At 37.9% G+C, this 27,914-nt stretch overlaps 1 protein-coding gene across 1 annotated transcript; it reads left to right on the forward strand.

The window, feature by feature from the left end:
- The first annotated feature begins 710 nt into the window (after positions 1-710).
- cfap100 (cilia and flagella associated protein 100) lies at positions 711-27,886 on the forward strand. The gene is made up of 16 exons (XM_066698377.1): positions 711-848; positions 2,116-2,213; positions 7,582-7,656; positions 8,514-8,614; positions 9,598-9,787; positions 12,310-12,377; positions 12,550-12,713; positions 13,771-13,851; positions 14,349-14,509; positions 19,075-19,192; positions 19,471-19,522; positions 21,958-22,109; positions 22,307-22,442; positions 24,857-25,059; positions 26,352-26,445; positions 27,257-27,886. Exons 2-16 carry the CDS (start codon positions 2,147-2,149, stop codon positions 27,368-27,370), a joined length of 1,776 nt encoding a protein of 591 aa, XP_066554474.1. The 5' UTR covers positions 711-848; positions 2,116-2,146; the 3' UTR covers positions 27,371-27,886.
- The last annotated feature ends 28 nt before the right edge of the window (positions 27,887-27,914 follow it).

Consider the following 27,914-nt stretch of genomic DNA (forward strand, 5'->3'; position numbering starts at 1 on the left):
TCAAGTATGTGAAGTATGTATATACTTCCTTATAATATTCAAAATGTATTATAATGAAAAGCACAATGCATTGGTTCAGCCACAGCACAGATGCAAGATACAAAAATAACTCTACTGACATCATGTGGTACAGTGAAGTGCCGCAATTGAACAGAAATTTCCACCCACTGTCCATAAATAGAATATTTGCATGTCTTTATTTTAGATCATAGAAGGATGATTCAAACTGTAATAAATAAAACACAACTGTCAGAGCATCTAAGCACAATCTACGGAAAATAATGTTAAAAAGTTTTTTTAATTGATTCACATTAAAAACTGCACCGATTCTAGGTAATCATTTTAAAATGATTATGGGAGTATTTATTTTGGACACAGATACACACGTTGGAAGTCATAATGGGACTATACGCGAATGATAATGAACTCTCAGGATGCTTACAAAAACCACTAAATTTAAAAAGTTAACTACACATATAAAAAGAAAGTTTAATAATATATATATTTCAATAAACATAGATTAATTAAGTCGGAGATAGTCACACTTCCTTTTAAAGTGCCCTACGAAGTATTAGTCTTTCTGTGAGAATTACAGAACTAGCGGACAATATAGTTTGTTAAAAAAAGAGAGGTTGACGTTGTCTACATTGTCCACGTTACTGTGGTAACAATGGCGCTTTGTTCCCATGGAAACACAAACAATGAGATCATTACACACGTTCGAAGGGTTGAGAAACAAATGACATAAGATAAGAACATTTAAATTTGTTCAAAAGAGGTTTGCTTTTCTCAGTAATATTGAAATATTATTGGTAGTTTCTTGGTAGAGAAAGGATTATCCAAGCACGGTAAGTTGTTTTGGGGGAAATGCCTTAACAGAAAACGGTGCACATATTTATTTATACAAGTCGCATATTTATCAGTGATATTAACGGGTTAAGTCACCTTTGGCAGTTGGTGTCTCTGATGAATTTTGACAAGGAGCATTTTCTATATCAGACCCAAGTGTATTTAGCCTGGCCCAACGTGGCTTTCATTGGCAAAACATAGTGTTCATGGTATATTTTAACATTTGTGTCTTACGTTGACTTAAATATTAAAATACAATGTATCTGAGGGAATATACCCTATACGATTGACTTTCTGCAATTTTACCGAGATAGCTAATTTGTTGTTTTAAATGTGTAAAGCGCTCTGCGGCAACTAAATAAGTATTGCAGCATCAATAAAGAAAATTGATTGAAAAGTATATAAGTTTGTACATTTATTTTAAATTACAATAGTTTAAAAAATGATTAAAAATAAGTGTTTGTGTGTGTGTGTGTGTATATATATATATATATATATATATATATATATATATATATATATATATATATATATATATATAACGAATGCAGATACCTTAAAACAGGTGTATTACATGATACAATTAAGCAATTAATATCCTATCATGCTCTGTGGCATGTTTAAAAATGCTGAGCAGGCCCAGTTGACCTTTTGAATCAAGATGGCAGTGCATAAATCCCTCATTACAAAGACAAATGCACATTTGAGAATTCAGTGTTGCAAAAAATATAGGTACTGGTCTACAGTGATGTGGAAAAAAGTGATGTGGTCAGATGAGTCATTCTTCACCATATTCTGAACAAATTAGGTGAGTACATGTGTGGTGTACACCAAGAGAACAGGCCTGACTGATTGACCCCTACAGTGAAGGGATCTGGAGGCTCTGTTATGCTGTGGTGTTCCATACCTCCAGTAGAGTTCCAGAGACTAGTCAAATCTATGGCAAGGTGCATTGAAGCCATTCTGGCAGCTCATGGTGGCTCAACACCTTACTGAGACACTTTATGTTGGTTCTTCCTTTAATTTGTCACCTGTCTGTATATATATAAATTATATAAGGCATAGTTAGTGTTATTTACAATTAAGGACTAATCATACATACAGTAATTGGAAAATACATTTACCAATCAATCATATAATTATATAACGGAGGGGAAAGAAAATAACCTTTTTATTATTCATAATAGAAATTCAACAGGCATCAGCAATTTACAAATACAATATATATGCAAGAAATATACCTTCTGTTTTTTCTCTCTCTCCTAGTTCACTCTCCTGGTTCACACAAACTTGTATCATGTCATCCCCATCACTAGTTCCCTCCTCAACATCTCCAGAAATGATGTCATCAGGGAAGGTATCGGGTAAGCATTTTCAGAAAATAACATCCTCGTAATCAAAGCACATCAGACCCATTCAAATGGTCTGTGTGGTCCCCCATGAGCCACACATGGGGTCAGTTAGGTGATCACAAATGCATTGAACAATGATGACAGCTAGGCAGCCCTCCCCTGTACCTGGTGCAAGCCTTTTTGTAGCACATAACCACTGTCTTTTGATCCTATACTATTATGAAAAAAGGGGGGGTATGGTGTAATCCAGGGAATTTTGTGATGCTTTTAAGTGTATATTCCAGTTGTTATACTAAGAGAGAGTATTTTTATGTGACGTGAAATTACCAATTTACTAATTCATTCATTCAGGTTGTAATCATCTAACATCCCATTTAAATTATGGTGGCACACTGTAGAGCTGGGGTGTGGATGAATTCTCGGGACGAATCAGCTGTGGCTAGCCTCCGCATGTTTGCATATTCACAATTCTAGATATTGGTTGCAAGATTTAATAGTTTTAATAAAATATTTAAAGATGGAACTTATTAATTAAACTTTAACTTTAAACTTTTTTTTTCATCAAACATTGACAGTAGGTCGGAAACCTTGTTATTGCACTCGGTTCTCCAGTACTGATGAATTACCTTACTACTATAAAAACAGTACACCAGAACAAGAAAATTAGTTGATAATATCTATAAAATAAAATAATAAATACAAATAATAAAATAATACAATAATAAGGAATAAATCGCACTGTACCGAGACTATAGTGCAGTCTATTGACCTCACACTGTACACTAACTTCAGTGCAGTCTGATGACTTCACACTGTAATGTAACTATAGTGTAGTCTAATAACCTCACAATAAATAAAGTAAAGTAAATATAATGCAGTCTAATGATCTCACTGTAAACTAACTACAGTGCAGTCTGATGACCTTACACTGTAACGCAACTATAGTGCACTCTAATAACCTCACAGTGTACCGTAACTACAGTGCAGTCTATTGACCTCACACTGTACAGTAACTACAGTGCAGTCTAATGACCTCACACTGTGCAGAGGTATTCTGCAGTCTAATGATATCACAATGTATAGTAACTATAGTGCAAACTAATAACCTCACGCTGTACCGTAACTATAGTGCAGTCTAATGACCTCACGCTGTACAGTAACTATAGTGCAGTCTGATGACCTCACACTTTAACGTAACTATGGTGCTGTCAAATAACCTCACACTGTACACTAACTATAGTGCAGTCTGATGACCTCACACTGTGCAGTAACTATAGTGCAGTCTAATGACCTCACACTGTGCAGAGGTATTCTGCAGTCTAATGATATCACAATGTATAGTAACTGTATTGCAAACTAATAACCTCACACTGTACACTAACTACATTGCAGTCTGATGACCTCACACTGTAAAGTAACTATAGTGCTGTCAAATGACCTCACACTGTACAGTAACTACAGTGCAGTCTAATGACCTCACACTGTGCAGAGGTATTCTGCAGTCTAATGATATCACAATGTATAGTAACTATAGTGCAAACTAATAACCTCACGCTGTACACTAACTACAGTGCAGTCTAATGATCTCACTGTAAACTAACTACAGTGCAGTCTGATGACCTCACACTGTAACGTAACCATGGTGCTGTCAAATGACCTCACACTGTACACTAACTACAGTGCAGTCTGATGACCTCACGCTGTACCGTAACTATAGTGCAGTCTAATGACCTCACACTGTGCAGAGGTATTCTGCAGTCTAATGATATCACAATGTATAGTAACTGTATTGCAAACTAATAACCTCACACTGTACACTAACTACATTGCAGTCTGATGACCTCACACTGTAAAGTAACTATAGTGCTGTCAAATGACCTCACACTGTACAGTAACTACAGTGCAGTCTAATGACCTCACACTGTGCAGTAACTATAGTGCAGTCTAATAATCTAAAAATCAATAAAGTAAATATAGTGCAGTCTAATGAGCTCACACTGTAACATGACTATAGTGCTGTCAAATGATCTCACACGGTACCGTAACTATAGTGCAGTCTACTGAACTAACACTATATCCACACTGTACAATAACTATAGTGCAGTTGAATGATCTCACACTATACTGAAACTATAGTGCAGTCTATTGACATCACACTATACAATAACTATAGTGCAGTCTAATGACCTCACCCTATTGAGTAAGTACTCTGCAGTCTAATGATATCACAATGTATAATAACTATAGTGCAGTCTGATGACCTCACACTGTACAGTAACTATAGTGCAGTCGAATGACCTTACACTGTACAATAACTATAGTGCAGTCTAATGATCTCACAATAAATAAAGTAAAGTAAATATAGTGCAGTCTAATGACCTCACACTGATGAAAAACTATAGTGCCATATATGATGTTATCATATGATGTTGGTATTATTTTAAAACTGTTTGGACCCAGTGTCCATTCAAATGGACAAAAAGTTTAACAATTAATGTTATCATAAATAAATAGTTTTATTTAGTCTCATTTCTGGTTGCATTAAAGGTGAGAAAAAGTCATAGTTATATTTTTCAAAACCATGAAACATAATTCAGATCTGAAGAGGCTAAAGTGTTTCACAAACTCAGTTACACACACACAAACACATTCCCACAAACACCGTGGGACTCCCAATTATATGTAAAATATCCAAAGTAGTATAATTATCTAGATATTATTATTATTATTAATAATAATAATAATAATAATAATAATAATAATAATAATAATAATATTAATGTTATTTCTTCAGTATTCTAAAAATATTTATTAAATATTCGATAAAGGGTAATTTCCTTATGTATTTTTTAATAATCATATTGAAATGCAAGACTATGGCATGCAGTATGATCAACACACACACACATACACTCACCTAAAGGATTATTAAGAACACCTGTTCAATTTCTCATTAATGCAATTATCTAACCAACCAATCACATGGCAGTTGCTTCAATGCATTTAGGGGTGTGGTCCTGGTCAAGACAATCTCCTGAACTCCAAACTGAATGTCTGAATGGGAAAGAAAGGTGATTTAAGCAATTTTGAGCATGATTGTTGGTACCAGACGGGCCGGTCTGAGTATTTCACAATCTGCTCAGTTACTGGGATTTTCAAGCACAACCATTTCTAGGGTTTACAAAGAATGGTGTGAAAAGGGAAAAACATCCAGTATGCGGCAGTCCTGTGGGCGAAAATGCCTTGTTGATGCTAGAGGTCAGAGGAGAAGGGGCCGACTGATTCAAGCTGATAGAAGAGCAACTTTGACTGAAATAACCACTCGTTACAACCGAGGTATGCAGCAAAGCATTTGTGAAGCCACAACACGTACAACCTTGAGGCGGATGGGCTACAACAGCAGAAGACCCCACCGGGTACCACTCATCTCCACTACAAATAGGAAAAAGAGGCTAAAATTTGCACAAGCTCACCAAAATTGGACAGTTGAAGACTGGAAAAATGTTGCCTGGTCTGATGAGTCTCAATTTCTGTTGAGACATTCAGATGGTAGAGTCAGAATTTGGCGTAAACAGAATGAGAACATGGATCCATCATGCCTTGTTACCACTGTGCAGGCTGGTGGTGGTGGTGTAATGGTGTGGGGGATGTTTTCTTGGCACACTTTAGGCCCCTTAGTGCCAATTGGGCATCGTTTAAATGCCACGGCCTACCTGAACATTGTTTCTGACCATGTCCATCCCTTTATGACCACCATGTACCCATCCTCTGATGGCTACTTCCAGCAGGATAATGCACCATGTCACAAAGGTCGAATCATTTCAAATTGGTTTCTTGAACATGACAATGAGTTCACTGTACTAAACTGGCCCCCACAGTCACCAGATCTCAACCCAATAGAGCATCTTTGGGATGTGGTGAAACGGGAGCTTCGTGCCCTGGATGTGCATCCCACAAATCTCCATCAACTGCAAGATGCTATCCTATCAATATGGGCCAACATTTGTAAAGAATGCTTTCAGCACCTTGTTGAATCAATGCCACGTAGAATTAAGGCAGTTCTGAAGGCGAAAGGGGGTCAAACACAGTATTAGTATGGTATTCTTAATAATCCTTTAGGTGAGTGTATATATATGCTATGTAGTAATTTATATGGTATCCCAGATTTTGGACCATTTAGAGCACCTCTTAAAGTTATTTTAAAAATACCAATAATTACACTAATGCATAATTGAAACATTAAAATCAGCCAATAATTACATTTGTGAATAACTTTTGAATAAACTAAGAAGTGCTCCCCTACTGTTAGATTAACCCTTTACACCACAGAACAGATTCTCTCTTTCTCTCTGTGGAGGCTTATAGTCACTGCAGATTCGTCCGACCCCCCCACCCTACAATTAATCCGCACTCCCGCACTATGGTGTGCCACCATAATTTCAATGGGATTATAGATGAATACAAATTGTTCTCATCTATAATCAGTTCTGCTTTTCTATCATCCAGTATTTCTTTCTAGATTTCTAATTTTGAGAACATGTAGAGCATGGGTTAATTGTACCTTTCTGTTTGCATCAAACAGCATCAAAGCATACAAAAATCCTCTGGATTACACCATAACCCCCCTTTTTCATAATGGTATAGGATCAAAACAGTTTGGTTACGTGCTAAAAAAAGGTAGTTGCAGAAGAGCATGTGCCTGGTACAGGGGAGGGCTGCCTAGCCATCATCAGCATTCAATGCATTTGTGATCACCCAACTGACCCTATGTGTGGCTCATGGGGGACCACACAGACCATTCGAATGGGTTCGATGTGCCTTGATTATGACGATTTTATGCATTGATGACAGTCAAATTGTGTGTGTTATATGTGAGTATATTGCACATTTTAAAGAGCAGACAGTGGTACATTTTCTTGCACTTCAGAGTAAATTTAAATATGATCGGATGAATATGACAGCACTGATATTCTGATCAGGATTTGCATTTTGCAAGCCATTACTCTAATAAACTAGAAATATACTTTTAGGTTGAAAAAAACATTTTCTGGACTAAAATACAGAAAATATTTTGCTAAGATGTTCTTCAATGGCAGGTAAACAATAATGTTTGAAGTACTGGCATAATTTTGTGAAAGACTGCTAATTAAGAGAGACCGTATAATTTTCAATAGGTAAAAATAAGAAGTTGGACTCAAAGTAATTTGTAAAGTTAATGTAACTGAATAATTTATATTAATAATTAATAGTTTTAGGCAGTGTAAGTACGATAGATTTTATATAAACCCTTAGAAAGACAATATTTTTAACAATAGGGCCATCACCGTGCTGTTGGTTGCTGTGCTCATGTTTTTTTTTGTTTTTTTTTCTCCCCCAAAAGTGCCACAATCCACATCACGGCAGTCCACTAATCCCTCAGCAAAATCAAGATCTGAAACAAAGTCTATAGTATCAGGTGAGAACCATTATTTTTATTTTAACCAATTAACAATTGTATAGTAAGAATAGTATGAATGATTGAAAGTGTATATTGGAATTTATATCAGAATAATCAGTGCTACATTCTAGTTTTACATAATTTAAGCTGTCTGTGGAGTCTCTGAGACATTATTTTAATACAGCTGATGCTCATTTATATTTTTTGAATATATTACTATGTACACTGCCATTCTAAATTAAACAATAAAAAAAGAAAGAAATTCGATATAAATTATTTTAAATAATACAGTGCGGGGAAAAAAGTATTTGATCCCCTGCTGATTTTGTACATTTCCACCTCCATACTTATTTCCCTCATTAACATGCAAATCAATTGATAACTTTTTTGAAATGCATTTTTCTGGATTTTTTTGTTGTTATTCTGTCTCTCACTGTTAAAATATACCTACCATTAAAATTATAGACTGATCATTTCTCTGTCAGTGGGCAAACGTACAAAATCAGCAGGGGATCAAATACTTTTTTCCCCCCACTGTATATAAATGAAATACATTGCTTAGATTGCTAATCCATCAGGATAGAATATATAGCCATCTACTAGAGCTAGAACATTTTGAGGTGGATTAATATTGCTCTCAGTGATGACACCACAACCCTGTAGGTGCCAGGTAAGCTACAGGAGTTGCTGTTATGTCAAGATGAGGACAAGCCCACCTAACACTGGCAGCATATAGGCAATGTCACTGTTGGCTATGACATAAACCTGAATGAAACCTGCACTCCAAGCATTGTTCGACACTCAGTAGATTACATCCTGTTTTGTTTTTTGTTTTTATGTGAGCACTTTTATACCATGATTTATTTATTTTTTAGTTCAAGATGATGATGACCGAGCCAGCAAAAACCCCTTTAGGCTACCTCCAAATAGTGATATTTTCCTTCTAAGGGACAAGGAGAGAGAACGCCAGAAGCTGGTAGGTGGCATTGACCTTTTTAGGATTTTTCAATCTTCAGAGTAGAATACTTTTATTACCAAATGTATGCTGTTCGTTCGGGGTGAGCAATCAACTACATTGTAATTGATACGCACAGCAGTGCTGCGGCATTCCAAAAAATACAATGCAAAACATCTTCAAATTAAGCATTTCCTAGTGTTATCTTATTTCCCCATTGCAATACTTATTTGATCTGAAATGTTTCGTTTAAATTACCTATGCGATCTAAGAGCTGAAACAATCTGTGAAGATAGGTTATCACTGTGAAAGTGTAGGATTCATTTTCTCTGTTTGTTGAAATGTAACTAATGTAAACTGTATAGAATATGACAAAGACTAAACAGATAAGCTTCTTACCAATATCTACAGAGGACATAAAATTATATAAATATAGCACTGACTGGGACTAGTGGTATCAGGATTATACTTAAATATTGTATGTGTATCTTCAGCCCCACAAAGAAGAATTCTTTGCACCCTTCAATTGCAAAACAATATGTTTTGGTGTTATGAATTTGTTGTTCAGCTGTCAAAGGCCACATTTGTTCAACAAATCTGTGTTTGCTCATGTTATTTTCCAGGGGATTTCAAACCTGTAGTTTAGCACAGCACAGGAATTAAGAAATCTTATGTTTGTGTTGTATTGTTTACTGATCATATGGTACTCTTGTAAACATCGTCACCTTGGATAAAGGTGTTTACCAAATGAATACAGAATATACAACCTCTGATATTACTACTATTAATAACTAATAAATAATATTAATTTTACATTTATATTGTTCATACCTAGTAATGCAAATAAGTCAAGATTGTATTGCTGAGAGATATAAAGTAAAATAACGTCTTTCTCCTGTTGTCAGAGTTGATGAAATCTGTCCAGGACATTTATTGGAGGATCCCCTTAATTTACCTCTTTCAAATGTTTTTTTACGGATAGATTTTTAATGGTGTCATTTCAGGAACGTGAACGGGAAAAGAATCTCAAGATCCATCAAAAGACCACCTATGCAGGCCAGATGAACAAGAAACGAGCAGAGTTAAGACGCAAGATGAAAGAGGGAGAGGATGTTGGGACAGATGAGAGAAATGAAGAAGCAGCCATTCTGGCTCTCCGAGATGACCCATCATGGAAACTAGCCACGACAAAAGGTGTTGTCTCACTTCTACAGAAAGGGGTGTCCAATCCTAGTATTGGAGAGCCCCATTCCAGTTTGGTCATCCAAAATCACCAGTTTCTACTTGATCCATTAAGGGAACTCTGTCTTTCAGGGTCAAAGAACAGTTTGTTCCATAAATATTTGGACAGTGACACAATTGTCATCATTTTGGCTCTGCATACCAACACAATGGATTTGAAAGGAAACAATCAAGAAGCTCTTTAAGTGTAGACTTTAATCTTTAATTTGAGGGTAGCTATATCCAAATTGGGTGAACAGTGTAGGAATTATACCCATTTTTACATGTGGTCCCCCTAGTTTTAGGGGCTCAAAAGTAAATTGGACAAACTAACAATCATGAATTAAATTGTGAGTTTCAATACATGGTTGCAAATCCTTTGCAGTCAATGACTGCCAGACCTGTACTGCAGATGTCTTTAGTTCCTACTTGTTCTTGGGGCGTTTTGCTTTCAGTTTTGCCTTAGAAATCAAAACAAACCAATCAGAGATAGCAAAAACATTAGATGAGGCCAAATCAACTATGTGGTACATTCTTAAAAAGAAAGAACACACTGGTGAGCTCAGGAACACCAAAAGGCCTGGAAGACCATGGAAAACAACTGTGGTGGATGACAGAAGAATTCTTTCCCTTGTGAAGAAAAACCCCTTCACAACAGCTGGCCAGATTAAGCACACTCTCCAGGAGGTAGGTGTATCTGTGATAAAGTCAACAATCAAGAGAAGACTTCAACAGAGTAAATACAGAGGGTTTACCACAAGATATAAACCATTGGTAGGCACCCAAAACAGGAAGATCAGATTAGAGTTTGTCAAAAAACATCTAAAGCACCCTGTACAGTTCTGGAACAACATCCTATGGACAGATGAGACAAAAATCTACTTGTACCAGAATGATGGGAAGAGAAGAGTATGGAGAAGGGAAGGAACTGCTCATGATCAGACGCATACCACCTTATCTGTGAAGCATGTTATGGCGTGGGCCAGTATGACTACAAAGGGAACTGATTCCCTTGTATTTAATGATGATGTGACTGCTGACAAAAGCAGCAGGATGAATTCTGAAGTGTTTAAGGCTATATTATCTACTCAGATTCAGCCAAATGCTTCAACACTCATTGGACGGTGCTTCACAGTGCAGTGACCTAAAGCATACTGCGAAAGCAACCCAAGACTTTTTGAAGGTGAGGAAGTGGAATTTTTCTGCAATGGCCAAGTCAATCACCTGACCTGAATCTAATTGAGCAGCATTTCACTTGCTGAAGGCAAAACTGAAGGCAAAATGCCCCAAGAACAAGCAGGAACTAAATACAGCTACAGTACAGACCTGGCAGAGCACCACCAGGGAAGAAACACAGCATCTGGTGATGTCTATGGGTTTCAGACTTCAGGCAGTCATTGACTGCAAAGGATTTGCAACCAAGTATTGAAACTCACAATTGAATTCATGATTGTTAGTTTGTCCAATTTACTTTTGAGACCCTACAATTGGGGTGACCACATAAAAATGGGTGTAATCCGTGTTTCCTTTCAAATCCATTGTGGTGGCGTACAGAGCCAAAATGATGACAATTGTGTCTCTGTCCAAATATTTATGGACCTAACTGTATGTTCAGGTGTTTCTTCCATATTATCTCTTAATTACTTAATATGCATAAACACTACTTGCTTAATTGATCAGAATTAAATGTTTCAAAAACTTTATACAGAAAACTTAGAAAACTTTCTTAGGCCTAGAAAACTTGCTGCACGGTGTCTCAATGGAAACCCATGATGAAAGGCAAGAGAGCTCTTGTGTCTCATTATCATGTATTTCTAAACCAAAGTTCCAACATGACTGAAGGTTAGTTCTATTCATTACACAATTAGTGATCGGTGAATTATATTATGTGCAGTCACAGATGAAAGTATAGGCACCCTTCACTTGAACCAGTGTTATCTTGTATGTTTCAAAATTCCTAGACTATCATGTAAGTTTTAGGTTTATTGAACACTCTTTAATGCAAGTGAGATGTAGTACAAATGGTGGTTGACTGAATTATACCCAATACATTTGACTGCCATTCTGTAGAGATCTAGAATATACAGATATAAATGTAATAATAAATGTAAAGTGGTGGAGCAGTGAAGAAATTATGTAACATTATGACATTAGTCGAGAAAATTGTGATTTTGATTTTAAACAAGTTACTTGAGTGTAGCATTATATTAATCATTTTCATCATCATATTTGATTGGTGAGTACAATATCACACATTGCCTTTAATATTTGTTTGATTATCTTTCTTTTAAAATAAATACATACAAATGTCAAAGTTCCCTAAAATACATTTCCCCATAATGTATTGTTTGCATAGCACAGTTTTGTCCAAACAGAATTTTTCATGTAATGCCCATGTTGGACATAGACCTCACTGTGTGTGTGTATATATACATATATATATATATATATATATATATATATATATATATATATATATATATTGTCCCTTTCAGATCGCAACATAGAACGAGAAAGCATAAATGAATTCATCTGTAAGAAAAGAGAAATGTTTCTGTTGCAGGTAAAAAAACTTTTTTCCTCTAATGTAATACTTTTAAGTATTACTTATTTAGTTATTAAATGTCCTTATTCCATGTTACAGTACCACTCTTTAGAACTGCCTTGGATATTTATCTCACAAATCTTGAGAGAAACAGTAACCAGATGTGCTCATTCTATATGTGCCTGGCTAGTACTCATTGGCAGTGAAGAGGGATGAGATCCGCAAGCTAGATGAAGGTGCCGCAGCGGAGGAGCGCAAACTGGAAAAGGCCGAGCAGTATCTGGAGGAAGACACGGCCATGTTTGATGAGTTCCTCAAAGAGAATGACAAAAATTCAGTGGAAGCCATTAAAATGTAACATTCAATTTTCTTGCATTCCTGACTGACTTTTAACTAGAATTCAACATAAGTTTGCAGAAAAAGTAGTCTTTTTGTATGCATCCATACGCTCTGGGCTTTACAAAAATGCAGCAGACATAATTTGAAAGACACTGTTAATTAAATATTTTAATTACACATAATGGAAAAAAGCGCACAAACTAACCATGCATTTTTCACTATTTAATATGTATAGCATTAATACAATTGAGTACTGTAATAATTGTTTAATACAAATCTTAATATGTATAATACTTTTTTGACAGACTACACAGAGATGCTCTTTGTGTTTTATGTCACCACAGCAAACTTAAGTTGAATACTTGTATAGCAGCATGCAGTGTTGATTTAGTCCACAGTCACTTGATTTTAGTTCCATAAAGATGTTGTGGCATTTGTAGGTGTTCTAAGAATGTCTGCAAGTCTTTCTCACTGTCCAGCCTTCAGAAATACTCAGATGTTGCAATTCAGAATCGGGGATATTGTTTAAGCCGTTTTCTTAATTTAGTCAAGAATAATTCTGAGATAAAATGTGTATTTTCTGTATTTAATCACAAGATATACAAAAACCATAATTAAATTAAATCAATATGCAATACTATATTTACATGATGCAAGCACAGTTTTATGGATACAATTAGGTATTTTGATTTATAATATTTTGAGTAACATCAAATAAATGTGACACAAAGTACCACATATATTTGAGTCAAAGTATCAGTAAGACCACACACTATGGGATTTGAAACAATTCAGAAATTAAATAACAAATGTATGCACATATTACCAAGTAGAAGTAAATGATAAAAAATACAGAATACTTTACATTTTGATTTAAAAAAAAAAAAAATCTTGTTGTTAGAACTTATTTTTATTATTGCAATATTAACTGTAAAATAAATTCCTAATTTGAAAAATCTATATGGAATATATTGATAACCAATCTGTTGACTCATTCTAATTAATTTGAGACTGAGACCTTTCCCTATGGATTAAATCTGACCTGTGTTGACAACATTATTTCCAAATCAAGTGCAGAACAAGAAGCAAAGGTGAAACTGGAGAAAGTGTCGGAAATTAAAAAGATCTCAACCAAAATGGTTTCACTCAAAAGGTAAGCATTCTAATAAAAAGAGCTTGCTTTTACTTGATTGTAAATGTTATGTATTAAGTGTCCTATGGTATCTCAAATGTTGAATTGTGTTTGATCATTTTAGAAAGTACATTAAAACACAAGTGTAAGTGCGTTAAAGAAAATGTAAAGTTAAGTAAATATAGTACCTTATTCATAAATAATTCTCAGTCATTACCCCCAAAAAGTAACTTTATTTGAGAGGCCAACACACCTCTATGATAATAATATATTGAATTGTGTTTTGCAAAAGGGGCTACCAAAAAAGTTTTGGGCATGCTTAGTTACATTTGTTTTAACAGATAATACTAATTTGTTATAACCTTTGAACTCTCTCTTGAAGTTCCAAAAAAACTGTAGCATTTACTGTACATCTATTAAATTTCATGGAAATCGGGACATTCATGTTCAAAAACAAAGTATAAGAGCAATTTAAATTTTCAAAAACACATCTGCTGAAAGTTTACATCTGTTTACAGTGACATTTCAAAGCATGAGGAGATCCTGAAGGAATACATGATGTACAAGGAGTTCCTTATTAAACTTTCACCAAAGGAATGGAGGCAAAAGTTTGAGGAGAAAAGGAAAACTCGAGCTGCACTGAAGGAAAAAGGAGAAAGAGTGTCAGACTCTGCAAAACGTAGGTGCAGTCAGCCATTCTGATTTAATTATATATATATATATATATATATATATATATATATATATATATATATATTATACACACATATTAGGGCTGTCAGTCGATTCAAATATTTGATCGGTTAATCAATGGGCATTAGTTGATTAATCAGTAGATTAATCTGGCACGCGCTAACTATTTTTCATCCAATGTGTGGGATTTTAGCGACAATGCGTGTCACTTGAGAGCTATTCTTTATAATTATAATGCAAAAACAGTGTGTTTTTGGTGAAGCACTCCCGTTGCCTGTTTAGCCACAACGTGGCCAGAGGATTCTTCTTCCATTCTCGCTACAGCAAACGGGCGTTTTGCTCACAAATGATACTTAAAACTACTCCCGTTGCCCTTGTAAGAAAAGCATTGCTTGCAAATGAAACGGAAAACCTTTCCTTTGACTTCAATGTTTCCTTCTGAATATACTATAGTTTTCCATTTAGCAGCTTATAACTCTCCATTTTGTGAGTGGATACTGTACTGTAGTTCTTGTGATGTGATGCAATTTCTCACATAATTAGCCTCCTTGATTAGCCTCTCCTTAATTAAATACAGAAAATATTGATCGTTGATGAATTCATTAGCTGATTAATAGGTCCGGTTATTCGAGGAAGCCCTAATATATATATATATATATATATATATATATATATATATACACACCCAGAGCAATGTATTTTATATTTTATATTTTCACCCAAATTTAAAAACAAAAAACAAAACTTGGTTACCTTTACAGGGTTACCGTGGAAACCCTGGCAAACACTGTGTGGTTAAGCCTTCGGGCCTACGAGGCACTTTTATCCTGCACCTGGTGCTTGGAATATACAGTGCTCTGTCTGGCAACAATAAGGTTGTGTCTGGTTGGTGTTGCAGTGTCCCCGTGTCCATAAAGGTTGCCTAGTGGAGATGCACTTACAGAGGCGAGTTGCTAGGACTCCTGCGTGACCTTGCAACCCTTGGGCAGTGTTTTCTTTTTCAGATAACTGGGGTTGCATTCGCAACCTATCGTTATCTTTCAAGTCAGAAGCACTGCCCAAGGGGGAGGGGTTACTGTATAACAAAACTGTCGCAAGGGAGGAGGCAGCGACCTGAAAAGGGAGCCTGCCCTGAGGCATACCCCTAGGAGACCTCGGCTACACAAGTCCACTCCAGACAGAAATCCCAGGGGCCCCGTGGGGCTGTACCTGGGCTGCCCAGGAACGAGCACTGCAGTCACGCTCTTACCAGGAACTGTCTGGAATCAGAATATACAAAGCGGGGATACAGAGCAAGGCCGGCTGCTCTACTACTTGATATTGTTGATATTGTTGATATGGTTGCCTGTTGATATAGGCAACCACTGCTGCGTTGTCCGTTTGAACCAGCACATGTTTGTCCCATAGGACTGGCAGGAAATGAGACAGTCCAAGGAGTACTGCTTGTAACTCCAGAAGCCAGGAACCTGTTTTGCTGCCTCCGCTGCCTGCGTGGCCAGGGAGCACAGATTTGGTCCATCCTGCTGTTTAAAGCATGGATGGCCTCACTGCGCTCTGTCTGCTGAGCTGGACCTCTGTCGCCGGCGGGGAGGAGGATAGTGATGACTCAGAAGAGGGGGAGGGAGCCTGTGGGCATTGCTCCGCCGCTCTTCCCTGTCATTCACATGCTCGCTGTTGTAAGTGCGTTTCCACCCAGCAATGTTTATGGACACGGGGGCACTGCAACACCAACCAGATGCAACCTTGTTGTTGCCAGACAGAACACTGTACAGAACTATGCAAAAGTTTTAGGCAGGTGTGAAAAAATGCTTTCAAAAATAGACATGTTAATAGATTATATTTATCAATTAACTAAATACAAAGTGAGTGAACAGAAGAAAAGGGCTCTGTGGGGGCCATACCATCATTTCCAGGAATCCTTGTTCTTCTTTACGCTGAATATATTTCTTAATGACTGTCGCTGTATGTTTGGGGTCGTTGTCGTGCTGCAGAATAAATTTGGGGCCAATCAGATGCCTCCCTGATTATATTGCTTGATGGATATATGCCTGTAATTCTGACCAAATCCCCAACTCCATTTACGGAAATATGCAGCCCCAAACTTGCAAGGAACCTCCACCATGCTTCACTGCTGCCTGCAGACACTCATTTGTGTACATCTCTCCAGCCCTTTGGCTCACAAACTGCCTTCTGCTACAGCCAAATATTTCAAATTTTGACTCATCAGTCCAGAGCACCTGCTGCCATTTTTCTGCACCCCAGTTCCTGTGTTTTTGTGCATAGTTGAGTCGCTTGGCCTTGTTTCCATGGTATGGCTTTTTGGCTGCAAGTCTTCCATGAAGGCCACTTCTGACCAGGGTCCCACTGTTTTCTGCCAATTCTGAACTGATGGCACTGCTGGACATCTTCCGATTGCGAAGGGAAGTAAGCATGTGTCTTTCATCTGCTCCAGTAAGTTTCCTTGGCCGACCACTGCATCTACGGTCCTCAACGTTGCCCGTTTCAAAAAAAGAGCTTGGACAGCACATCAGGAATCCCTTGTCTGCCTTGAAATTTCTGCCTGGGAGAGACCTTCCTGATGCAGTATAACTACCTTGTGTCTTGTTGCTGTGTTCAGTCTAGCCATGGTGTATGACTTTTGACAGTAAACTGTCTTGTTACCTTGTTAGCTGAGCTTGGCTGTTCCTCACCCAGTTCTATTCCTCCTACACAGCTGTTTCTGTTTCAGTTAATGATTGTGTTTCAACCTAAATATTGAATTGATGATCATTAGCACCTGTTTAGTATAATTGTTTAATCATACACCTGACTGTATGCCTACAAAATCCCTGACTTTGTGCAAGTGTACCTAGAAGAATTGATGCTGCTTTGAAGGCAAAGCGTGGTCACACCAAATATGGATTTGATTTCGATTTTTCTTCTGTTCACTCACTTTGCATTTAGTTAATTGATAAATATGATCTAACGTGTCTATTTTTGGAAAGCATTCTTACTTTACAGCATTTTTTCATACCTGCCTAAAACTGTTGCACAGTACTGTATATTCCAAGCACCAGGTGCAGGATACAAGTGCCGCGTAGGCCCGTAGGCTTAACCTCACCATGTATGCCGGTGTTTCCGGGTACACCAGGTGACGCGGGGTCCAAATGGGGCCGAGGGTAGTAAACAACCAGCCGTAGCGGGATCTAAAACTGAGGCCTGCACATGGACAAGGAGGCATAGCAGAGCTCTTTCTCAGCGAGCTGTAGTGTGGGCGCAAGCCGGCGGAGGAGCCCCGCACGTGGGGCTCTTACGACACATCGAGGTTCAGGCTGGGCACCTGGGCCTCGGATTTTACTGCTGCTGCTAGCGCTCCTGCTGTGGAGGAAAAAGCCCTGTGGCCAAAAAACCAAGACAGCAAACAGTCGGAATATGTAAGGCACTATATAAACACGACTATTAATTTTAAAAGTGCTCTATTTAAAACAAAACTGAAACCGAAAACGCAGCCGGAGCCCCAGTGCGAGGACAGAACAGAATAGGATTAGCTATCAACAATAAGAACTTAAGAACATAAGAACGTTTGCAAATGAGAGGAGGCCATTTGACCCATCGTGCTTGTTTGATGTCCATTAATAACTAAGTGATCCAAGGATCCTATCCAGTCTATTTTTAAATGTTCCCAAATTTTCAGCTTCAACCACATTGCTGGGGATTTTGTTCCAGATTGTGACAACTCTCTATGTGAAGAAGTGTCTTGTGCCTTTGCATCCGGGTCCTTGTGTCCCTGCTGATCTGGAAAAGCTCCTCTGATTTGATGTGATCGATGCCTTTCATGATTTTGAAGACTTGAATCAAGTCCCCATGTAGTCTCCTCTGTTCCAGGGAGAAAAAAGGTTCAGTTCCCTCATTCTCTCCGAGTAGGACCATCGCTTCAAACCTGGAATAAGTCTGGTTGCTCTCCTCTGAACTGCCTGTAGAGCAGCGATATCCTTCTTGAAGTGTGGAGCCCAGAACTGTACACAGTATTCCAGATGAGGTCTAACTAATGCATTGTACAGTTTTAATTATATGAATGCAATAAGAGATGCGCACACACACACACACACACACTCACACACACACACACTAATAACGGTGGCGAACAACACAGATGTGAAGCCAACCAACTGAAACAGTGGTAATAATAATAAGGTTTAGTGCACAGACAAGACACAGAGAGCTCACGTTCTTGGGTCCAACAAAATGGCAAAAGAGGACTAACCTGCGCAGACTTCATGTTATATAGAACAGGAAGTGGGAAGGGACCTGTTCTAAGTGACGTGTGCAGGGGCCAATGGCAGCTTTGATAGAGTGATGTTTTTGATCGGGTTCCTATGGAAGTGCACAGAAACTCCTCCCCCTTGGGCAGTGCTTCCGACTTGAAATAAAACTTTCAATTTATACAGTTTGTTAAAAAAAAACGATAATTTACGACTTTGAACTAATTTTCCTGTGGAGGAGTCGCATATGTAGACATGGAAATTAGGATTTTCTATGGGGAAAATGGTTAATTGGCTTACACACTTACAGGCACAGACAGCAGGTCCTCCAGTGGAGCCCAGCAAGCTGGAAAAGATGGAGTATTAGGCCGTGACTCCAGTGTCCCATCTAGACATAGTGGGAAAGCACCTTCAGCAAGCAGAAAGTGGTGAGTGACAATTGGGGAGGTATAGCTTTACTTATTCATTTTCTTTTTAACTTTCATACTTGCTCAATCTGGAATTGCCAGTTGTTAATCAGTGTGCCTCACAGCTAGGTCATGTTGAAATTTGAAATATTAGATGTCTGTATTTAATGATCAATTACATAGAATAAACTTAGATCTCAACCATCTAAAAAAAATAGTATAGTAAAATATTACTGCAATGCATTTGTATGTTTAATACCTGGAAATAATTATTTACAAATCCCCTGGTTAATTTGCAGGAGCTCTATATCCCACAAAGAGGAGGAAGAAACCTCATCAGAAGATGATGAGGTATATTTTTTTATTGTATTTTTATTTTCTGGATTATAACATCTGAGGGGCTTTGGCAATGATTAGCCTTGGTAGTTTTCTACCTGTAAGCTGTAATTAGCATTGTTAAGCCTTGTCTGTTTCTCAACATAGATTAAAGCAGTGGAATTCAAACTTTTATACATGAGCTTCCCTTTTAAATTTCCATAACTTTTAGCACCCTCAACCCATATCCATATACACTGCTCAAAAAAATGAAGGGAACACATAATCATCACAGTATAACACCTTAAACTTCAGGGATATCAATCTGTCCAGTTAGGAAGCCTAAGCGATTGTGAATCAATGTCACCTGTTTTGGTGCAAATGAAAGTGACAACAGGTGCACTGGAGAGGCAACAGCAAGACAACCCCCAAAAAGGGAATGGTTCTGCAGGTGGTGGCCACAGACAATTGCTCTCTTATCCTTCCTGACTGATTCTTCTCTAGTTTTGTGTTTTGCTAGTGTCTTTGTCACTACTGGTAGCATGAGACGGTACCTGCAGCCCATTCAGGTTGCATAGGTAGTCCAGCTCCTCCAGGATGGCACATCCATACGTGCTGTCACAAGAAGGTTTGTCTCCCAGTACAGTTTCGAGCATGGAGGAGATGCTAAGAGACGGGCCGTTACACAAGGAGAGCTGGACAGGGCCGTAGAAGGGCATCAACCCAGCAGCAGGACCAGTATCTGCTCCTTTGTGCAAGGAGGAACAGGAGGAGCAAAGCCAGAACCCTACAAAATGACCTCCAGCAGGCTACTGGTGTGCATGTTTCTGACCAAACTGTCAGAAACAGACTCCATGAGGGTGGCATGAGGGCCTGACGTCCTCTAGTGGGACCTGTGCTCACAGCCCAGCACTGTGCAGCTTGATTGGCATTCGCCAGAGAACACCAGAATTGGCAGGTCCGCCATTGTTGCCCCTTTCTCTTCACAGATGAGAGCAGGTTCACACTGAGCACATGTGACAGACGTCGGAGATGCCGTGGTGAATGTTATGCTGCCTGCAACATCACCCAGCATGATAGCAGTCATGCAGTTTGGCGGTGGGTCAGTGATGGTCTGGGGAGGCATATCCTTGGAGGGTTGCACAGACCTCCACATGCTTGCCAACGGTACCCTGACTGCTGTTAGGTACCGGGATGAAATCCTCAGACCCATCGTCAGACCTTACGCTGGTGCAGTGGGCCCTGGGTTCCTCCTGGTGCAGAACAATGCCCGGCCTAATGTGGCCAGAGTGTGTAGGCAGTTCCTGGATGACGAAGACATTGATGACATTGACTGGCCCTCACGTTCCCCAGACCTGAATCCAATTGAGAACCTTTGGGAGGTTATGTATCGGTGCATCCAACGCCACCAAGTAGCGCCACAGACTGCCCAAGAGCTCACTGATGCCCTGATCCAGGTCTGGGAGGAGATCCCCCAGGACACCATCCGCTGTCTCATCAGGAGCATGCCCAAACGTTGTCAGGAGTGCATACAGGCAGGTGGGGGCCATACACACTACTGAGTCACATTATGAGTTGCTGTGATGAAATTCACGCAAGTTGGAACAGCCTGTGATTTCAATTGTTTACTTTGATTTTCGGTGTGACTTTGAATCCAGCCCTCATTCGGTTGGTGATTTTGGTTTCCATTGACCGTTGTTACGTCATTTTGTTCTCAACGAATTACAAAATGTACAGTTAAGATTTTGATCTTTAATATATTTAGTTCATCGAGATCCAATGTGTGATTTAAGTGTTCCCTTAATTTTTTTGAGTGGTGTATGTAAGAATATTCATGTCTAATCAAAATAATTTCTAAAAATTAGCCACAGCACACTCAAACTCAAAGCTCATCCCAAAATAACTTCAGATAAATTACATTTAGTTTGAAAAGTATGGGCTGGGGTTTGAAAGAAATGCATATGGGCCTTTTTTCTAAACCAAAAAAACTCAAATCAAACAGGAAAAAAATTTCATAACAAAGTGGTAAGTGGGATTTGCAGTTTTTGTGTTTGATGTACCCTGAGTCTACAGCTGTAGTTGACAGTATTCACACCATTCACTTGAAACAATGATATCAATTGATTAATTTAGTAAAGTAAATATCATTAAACTGTACTTATTTAACAGTTTTATATTTTCACAGTTTGTTAAACACTTAGCCTAGAGAAAACCGTAAAGACAAGGAGTCTTTGGACTGCCACTCTATTGAAATCAATCAACACCCCCCTTCCTTAACTCTGATCAATCAACTGGAATCTTTACAGCTTTCTCTGGGCTCAACACATTCTGAAAAGATTATATTTTTAAATTAGTCTAGCTTAATTAGCAATATCCATTAAAATAATTGCTAAATAATATTGTGTCAAATGAAGGGTAAGAATACTTTCAGCTTCAGCTGTGCATCTGTTTGAATGATATTTTGTCCCCAGGAGCCAGAGCTATTCTTCACAGAACCACAGCAGCTACTTGACATTCTGACAGAGCTTGAGGAGCAGAACCTCTCTCTCATCCAGAACTCCAGAGAGACTGAGGAAGCCCTGGAGGAGTTCAAACACACCATGAGCAACACCCACCAAAAGATGTGGGTATAGTCAAGATCCTGTGAAATTCATGGCTGAATTGCCAATTGTTTTGCCTTAATAATATTCTCCTCACCCAGCATTTGAGATCTCATATTTCAGAAGAGCCTTGTAAAGGGATCGTTGAAATATTTAGGAAAAAGCTCACAGGCCATTGACAATTTTAGTTTTTAGATTTTTCTGTTTCTTTCCTCATTAGGAATCAGGAGACGGAGATTCTGAAGCAACAGATAGATGTTCTGAAGGACACAATTGACCGAGAGAGAGAGAGGGCTGCTGAGCTAGAACTTAAAGCCAGACTGTTTTCTTATGGACAATTCAAAGGAGAGGACCAGGTAACCCTTCACATTACAACAGATCTTTGAGACAATTTAGACCTGTGGTGGGAACCCCTGGTACGGGAGGGCCACAGTAGCTTCTGGTTCTTATTCCACCTCAGCTCTCATCTACTTAATCTAAATATTTAGGGGATTTAAGAAGATGTTCAAAATCTACAGACACTCCAACACTGAGTCTCAGGAATGGAATAGCTGACCAGTGTATTCTTTAACTAGGAAAGCTGGACAACTGCTTTTGTTTTAAAATATCTTGTTTTTGCTAAACACACAGTTAATTATTCTAATTATCTTAAAGGTCTACTGCCCAAATTTTTTAAAGCTGTATTTACACTAACCACTGCATTTTTTGTTATAGATGCCCTTCACCAGAATGCATCTCTCATTACAACATACTGAAAAGCAGGTCATGACTAAAAAACATGCATTTCAATGGGGGATTACTCTGGCCAAAATGTACTCATTTATAGAGCATATTCCTTTTAAAACGTATACTTTTCATATTCCAGACAGATGTTTTTCTGGATAAAACATACTTATGGGATATCCGGGATTTGGACACCAAAATTCTAAAGGAAATCTCAAAAGCAAAATGTCAGAAAAAAAAAAAAATGTAATCTAAGATATCAAAGATTCATTGTGTAATTTTAAACGTTAATTTATTTAAAAGTTGGATGTCGGCTACACAAGAACTCAACATTTAAGTATTATGTTAATTTCATAAATAATACTTTCATATACAGATTACAGATTATAATATAACAGAAATATATTATATAGTCAATATCATATTATTTATACATGTATGCTTTTTCTTTGTTATTGATGGCATTAAACTAATACTTTTCCTAATATGAATTTAACTAAAATAACGGCTATACTAAACTCATGTTGTTTGGCAGTTAAGCTTCCTGATTTGATTATATGTTAAGTAATTATGTCTGCAGCATTTTCATTATGATTACAAATACATCTTTTATACTGTTTTAATTTCTGTGGTCTCTTGTGTAGTATTAGGATGGTTAGGATTAGATTTTTGTGCTCTAATGGCTTCTGGAGCTCCACTTTTAATGATTAAGAAGTGTCCAATGTCTTAAGTAGAGTCACTTTGTTGCTTCTAGTAGCCTATGCAAGACTCCTGTAGACACCCTTCCCCATTTTAACCCTGAATCCATAAACAGTGACAGTGTGTGTGTGTGTGTGTGTGTGTGTGTGTGTGAGAGAGAGAGAGATGGAGGTAAGGAGGGGTGTGACATGGCTCCTGAAAGCGACTCTTCACATTAAGTAGAAGAACTACTTCAGATGTCAGACTTTATAATTATTAAGCAAAGCTCCAGGTCATGAACTATGAACAGGGAAATTCAGTAGGTATTCTTGTGTTTTTTTTGTGTTTTTTATTTTATGGAGTAGATCTTCAAATGTTTTTTAGAGTGATCTTTCCCACAATTGAATCGGTGCCTCAAGTATTACACTTTTCCTGCCAATACCAGGTCATGATGAAGAAACTCTGCCTCCCAAAATGGTATTTCTTGCCAAAATGTATGCTGCCATAAGTGTTGGACTTTTCCCCTATGGTTCTGTTATTATTTTTTACAGTAAAAACAGATCACTGTGTAATTGTTTTGGTATATTATTACACATGGGAAGAACAGGGGACAGACTATCCTTTAAAACACAGAACATGTTTACATAACTTTAAAAAAGGACACATTGTCCTCTTCTGAGAACAACATGTTGACTTATCAGACAAGAAACACACCCTCCCCAGTATTCCAGCTTTATTTTCTTTCAAAGGTTTGTAATAGATTGTATTAGGTAGGATTAAATCGGATTCCTTTTCTGATTAAATGTTACATGTGATCATATTTTTTTTGAATATGCATATTATGGCAATGCCTTATATCAAAAACAGAAACTACACCTTCCTTGTTTTAAAAATAACTGTTTTAGTATCCCTATTTTTACTTTAAACACACAGCTCCAGCAAGGCTCAACCTGTACTGCTGAAAACTACACTGAAACCACCGACTGGCATAGAGAAAACATGTAAAATAGAAATGGGAGAAATTAAAGTCAATTTGAAGTGTGGATATTAAAAACACAATTAAATGTTTAAAATAGTGATGGGCTATTTGATATTCTAGTCTTCAAGGGCTGCATTGCATGTACCATTCAATAAGAAACTGAAAATGACAGCTGATTTCACTTCACCATTGTCATGATCATGATCATGCTGTGCCAGTTTTGCATCCTGAAGATAGAAGAAAGGTTATAAGCATACGGAAGGATGCAAATGACAGGACATCTTCTAAGCCCAACTTTCTTTTTTGGTTGTAATCTTATTAATCAGAGGATTTTATTCAGCCATTTTTAGAAACCTGTCCTAAGTGGTGGTCTCAAATTGTGTTCACCAGGATGATATGATGGAGAGGCTGGAGAAGAAGGTGGGGGAGGTTTATCGAACTTGTATTGGAGACAATGAGGCCAACCTCAGTGCTCTGCAGATGCTCACTTCCATCGAGAGTCGACTGGATGAGCTGTTTGAGAACATCGAGATGATCCCACGTGAGAAGGTGCAGCTTGCCGAAAAGGTCAAGGAGAAAGAACGGCGTCTCAGGTCAGTCTTACATCAGAGTTTAGTACAAATGTTAGTTTGGCCATCACAGTGTTGAAAGATGTTTTGTTGTATGATTTGGACCACTGGGAAATAGATGGTTTTCTGGAAAAGAGCAATGACTTCTTTACAAGACATCAAGACACTACAGGAGGGACGTCTACCTGAAGATGATAGTGCTTTAAAACAAATAAGTTTTCCCTTGATAAGCCCTTCTTTTAAAACTAATTCCAGCTCTTACAATTATAAGTTGATACAGCATTGACCCTGTAGGTTTCAAAAGTCCCCTCATTAAGGGAAGCTGCTTCTGGAATATAACCTATACAGAAACAACAATGGTTATTATGGTATTTTTTACTATATGTGTAACTATGTGTGTGTTTTCTTTTAGACAATTATCAATTTATTAATCAAGTTGAGGACCAACGGAATAGTTTCAATAATAGTTCTGTTTGCACAGTGTCTTGTCAACACAGATATGGTTATTTCTGAAACCAAGGACTGAGGGCAGGGTAAATAAAGCTAAATAAGACTGGTTAAATTAGGAGAGAGAGGTTTCTGCGCATTTCCGTAGGAACCTGATCAAAAATGTCACTCTATCAAAGCTGCCATTGGCCCCTGTGCACGTCACTCAGAACAGGTCCCTTCCCACTTCCTGTTCTATAAAACTGCGCAGGTTCATCCTCTCTTGCTATTTTGCATGAACGTGAGCGTTCTGTGTCTGTGTGTTGAATTAGACCTTAAAAACTGCACTTTTTCCAAGTGCATGGATGTCGTATTAGCCCCCTTTGCATTGCCAGGGGGTCCACGTCTTCAATTATTCGCTGGTACCAGAGAGAGTTGCCTCCATACACGCGTGTCTCTCCCTCTTCTGACTGAGAGCTCGTGTCAGGGTGTCCCCTTGCCAGAGGCTGTTGGGCCTCCTAGCAGCTGCATCACAGACCCTCCCCCTAAGCCTCCTCTGACTGAGGATGCTGCATTGGTGGTTCAAGTTTTTACAGATGCATCCTCGCTGCGATTGAGCATTTATCAGGTTCTAAGAACTGCTTAGAAACGCCTCCCCCTTGGGCAGTGCTTCCTTTTTCAGATAACCAATGTTGCATATGCAACCTATCGTTCAATATGTTTAAGCAAGCAATTCCAGGGCCTAGTTACTGAAGGTTTTACAATTAGTGACTGACTAAAATCTGGAATTAACAGGTTGGGATGAAAACCAGAAGACCATAGATCTCCAAGAGTGGGGATGGGTAAACACCAGATGCACTTTGTATGCATGTAATTTATAACAATTTCAGGCTTAGGGAAGAAAAAATCAAAGTACAGAAGCAGCATCAGGAGGAGAGACTAAGGAAAGCCTTGGAGAGAGCCCAAGCTGACATCAAGAAAGCTGTGAGTATATCAATGATTAAAAGACATGATCTTGTCAATTTAGAGGCATTTGTTTAATCTGGGGGGCCAAGGAGCCTCTTATTCTTTCAAACAAGGCTTCATCATAGGTCCTGAGTATCACAGTCCAACACATTTTAAGTCTATTTGAATCTAAAGCATCTTCAATGGGAAACTTTAAATTGAACCAAATTTGTCTATAACAAGTTGATTAAGGTAGTTAACATTGAGTAGAATGAAAACAAAGACTGCACCCCTCCAGAACCAGAAATGTAGTAATGATTTAAAACCTCTTTTAGGGGAAAATACAGTACCACCCCACCTGTGCAAATCGATAGATTATCCCCCAAAAAAAAGTAATTAAAAAAAAATCTCTTCTACGTTATTCTCTCCAAATATGAAGGTTTACATTAGCATTCTATAAGCAGAAACACTGTATATAACGTGAACCCCAAATAAAGTAAGCGGTGATTCTCCCAAATTTACAATTGATATTATGTTGATAATGTTTTCCCAAATCAAAAATCAATGAGAGATCACAATTAAAGCACAGTATCAGATTATTCATATTCATGCTGAAGATTACCTTTTGACATTAGTTCCCCTATCTTGAACTCAAGTCCAAATCACAAAAGGAAGGAAGGCTGGAACATGTTCATCATCTTCATGGATAGTGAAAATGTACCAAGAGAACTTGGAGTGATCAGGCCTTTTAGGATGCTTGGCATGAAATAGCTATGCAACAGCCAAATGTGTATGGTCTGGCATTACATTGTATTTAAATGAAATGTATTGCACTTCTCCTTATCCACAGGCAGGAAAAAAGTTGATGTTTCGTTCACAACCGCCTGCATGCAAACCAAAGGAGAACAAGGATCAAGACATTACAGACAAAGAGAAAGAGGAGCAGCTGTACTTTTTCACCTAGAGGACTGTTTAGGAGAACTTGCTCCTTATCTAGTTTAGCTCAGTTAAAGACTTTATTTATAAACTAACCCAGAAACATTACAAATGTTCAGAAAACTAATATATCCCCAAATTATTAAAGAGGCAGATCAAATGGGCAGTTCAATTGTGCAGTGCAATGCAGAATTATTAAAGAGGTAAAACAGCAGCAGCATTCACTTTGAATGAGCTTAGCCTTTCAGAGGGCTCCATACCTTAAGTATACCTCAAGAAACAAGATGCAGATTATTTTCTAAACTTTGTTCTTAGAACTACCCCCTAATTTTGTGGTATTTGGTAAATGCAGTGTTGGTTTTGTCCCTATAATACATCAAATCCTAATATTGTAAAATCAATTATGTACATTAAATGATTTGTGGGGGCTAGTTCCAAAGAAAATGTAATTGATTCAATAAAATTCATATGTTGTCCATGAAAATGTGTCTGAAATGTGTTGATCTGTAAGGGAAGACAAATGTATTGTCATACCAATAAAACCAATATCAAAATAAAATGGACTGAAGGGT

The sequence above is a fragment of the Amia ocellicauda genome, chromosome 3 (assembly GCF_036373705.1).
Source record: "Amia ocellicauda isolate fAmiCal2 chromosome 3, fAmiCal2.hap1, whole genome shotgun sequence".
Taxonomy (NCBI): Eukaryota; Metazoa; Chordata; class Actinopteri; order Amiiformes; family Amiidae; genus Amia; species Amia ocellicauda.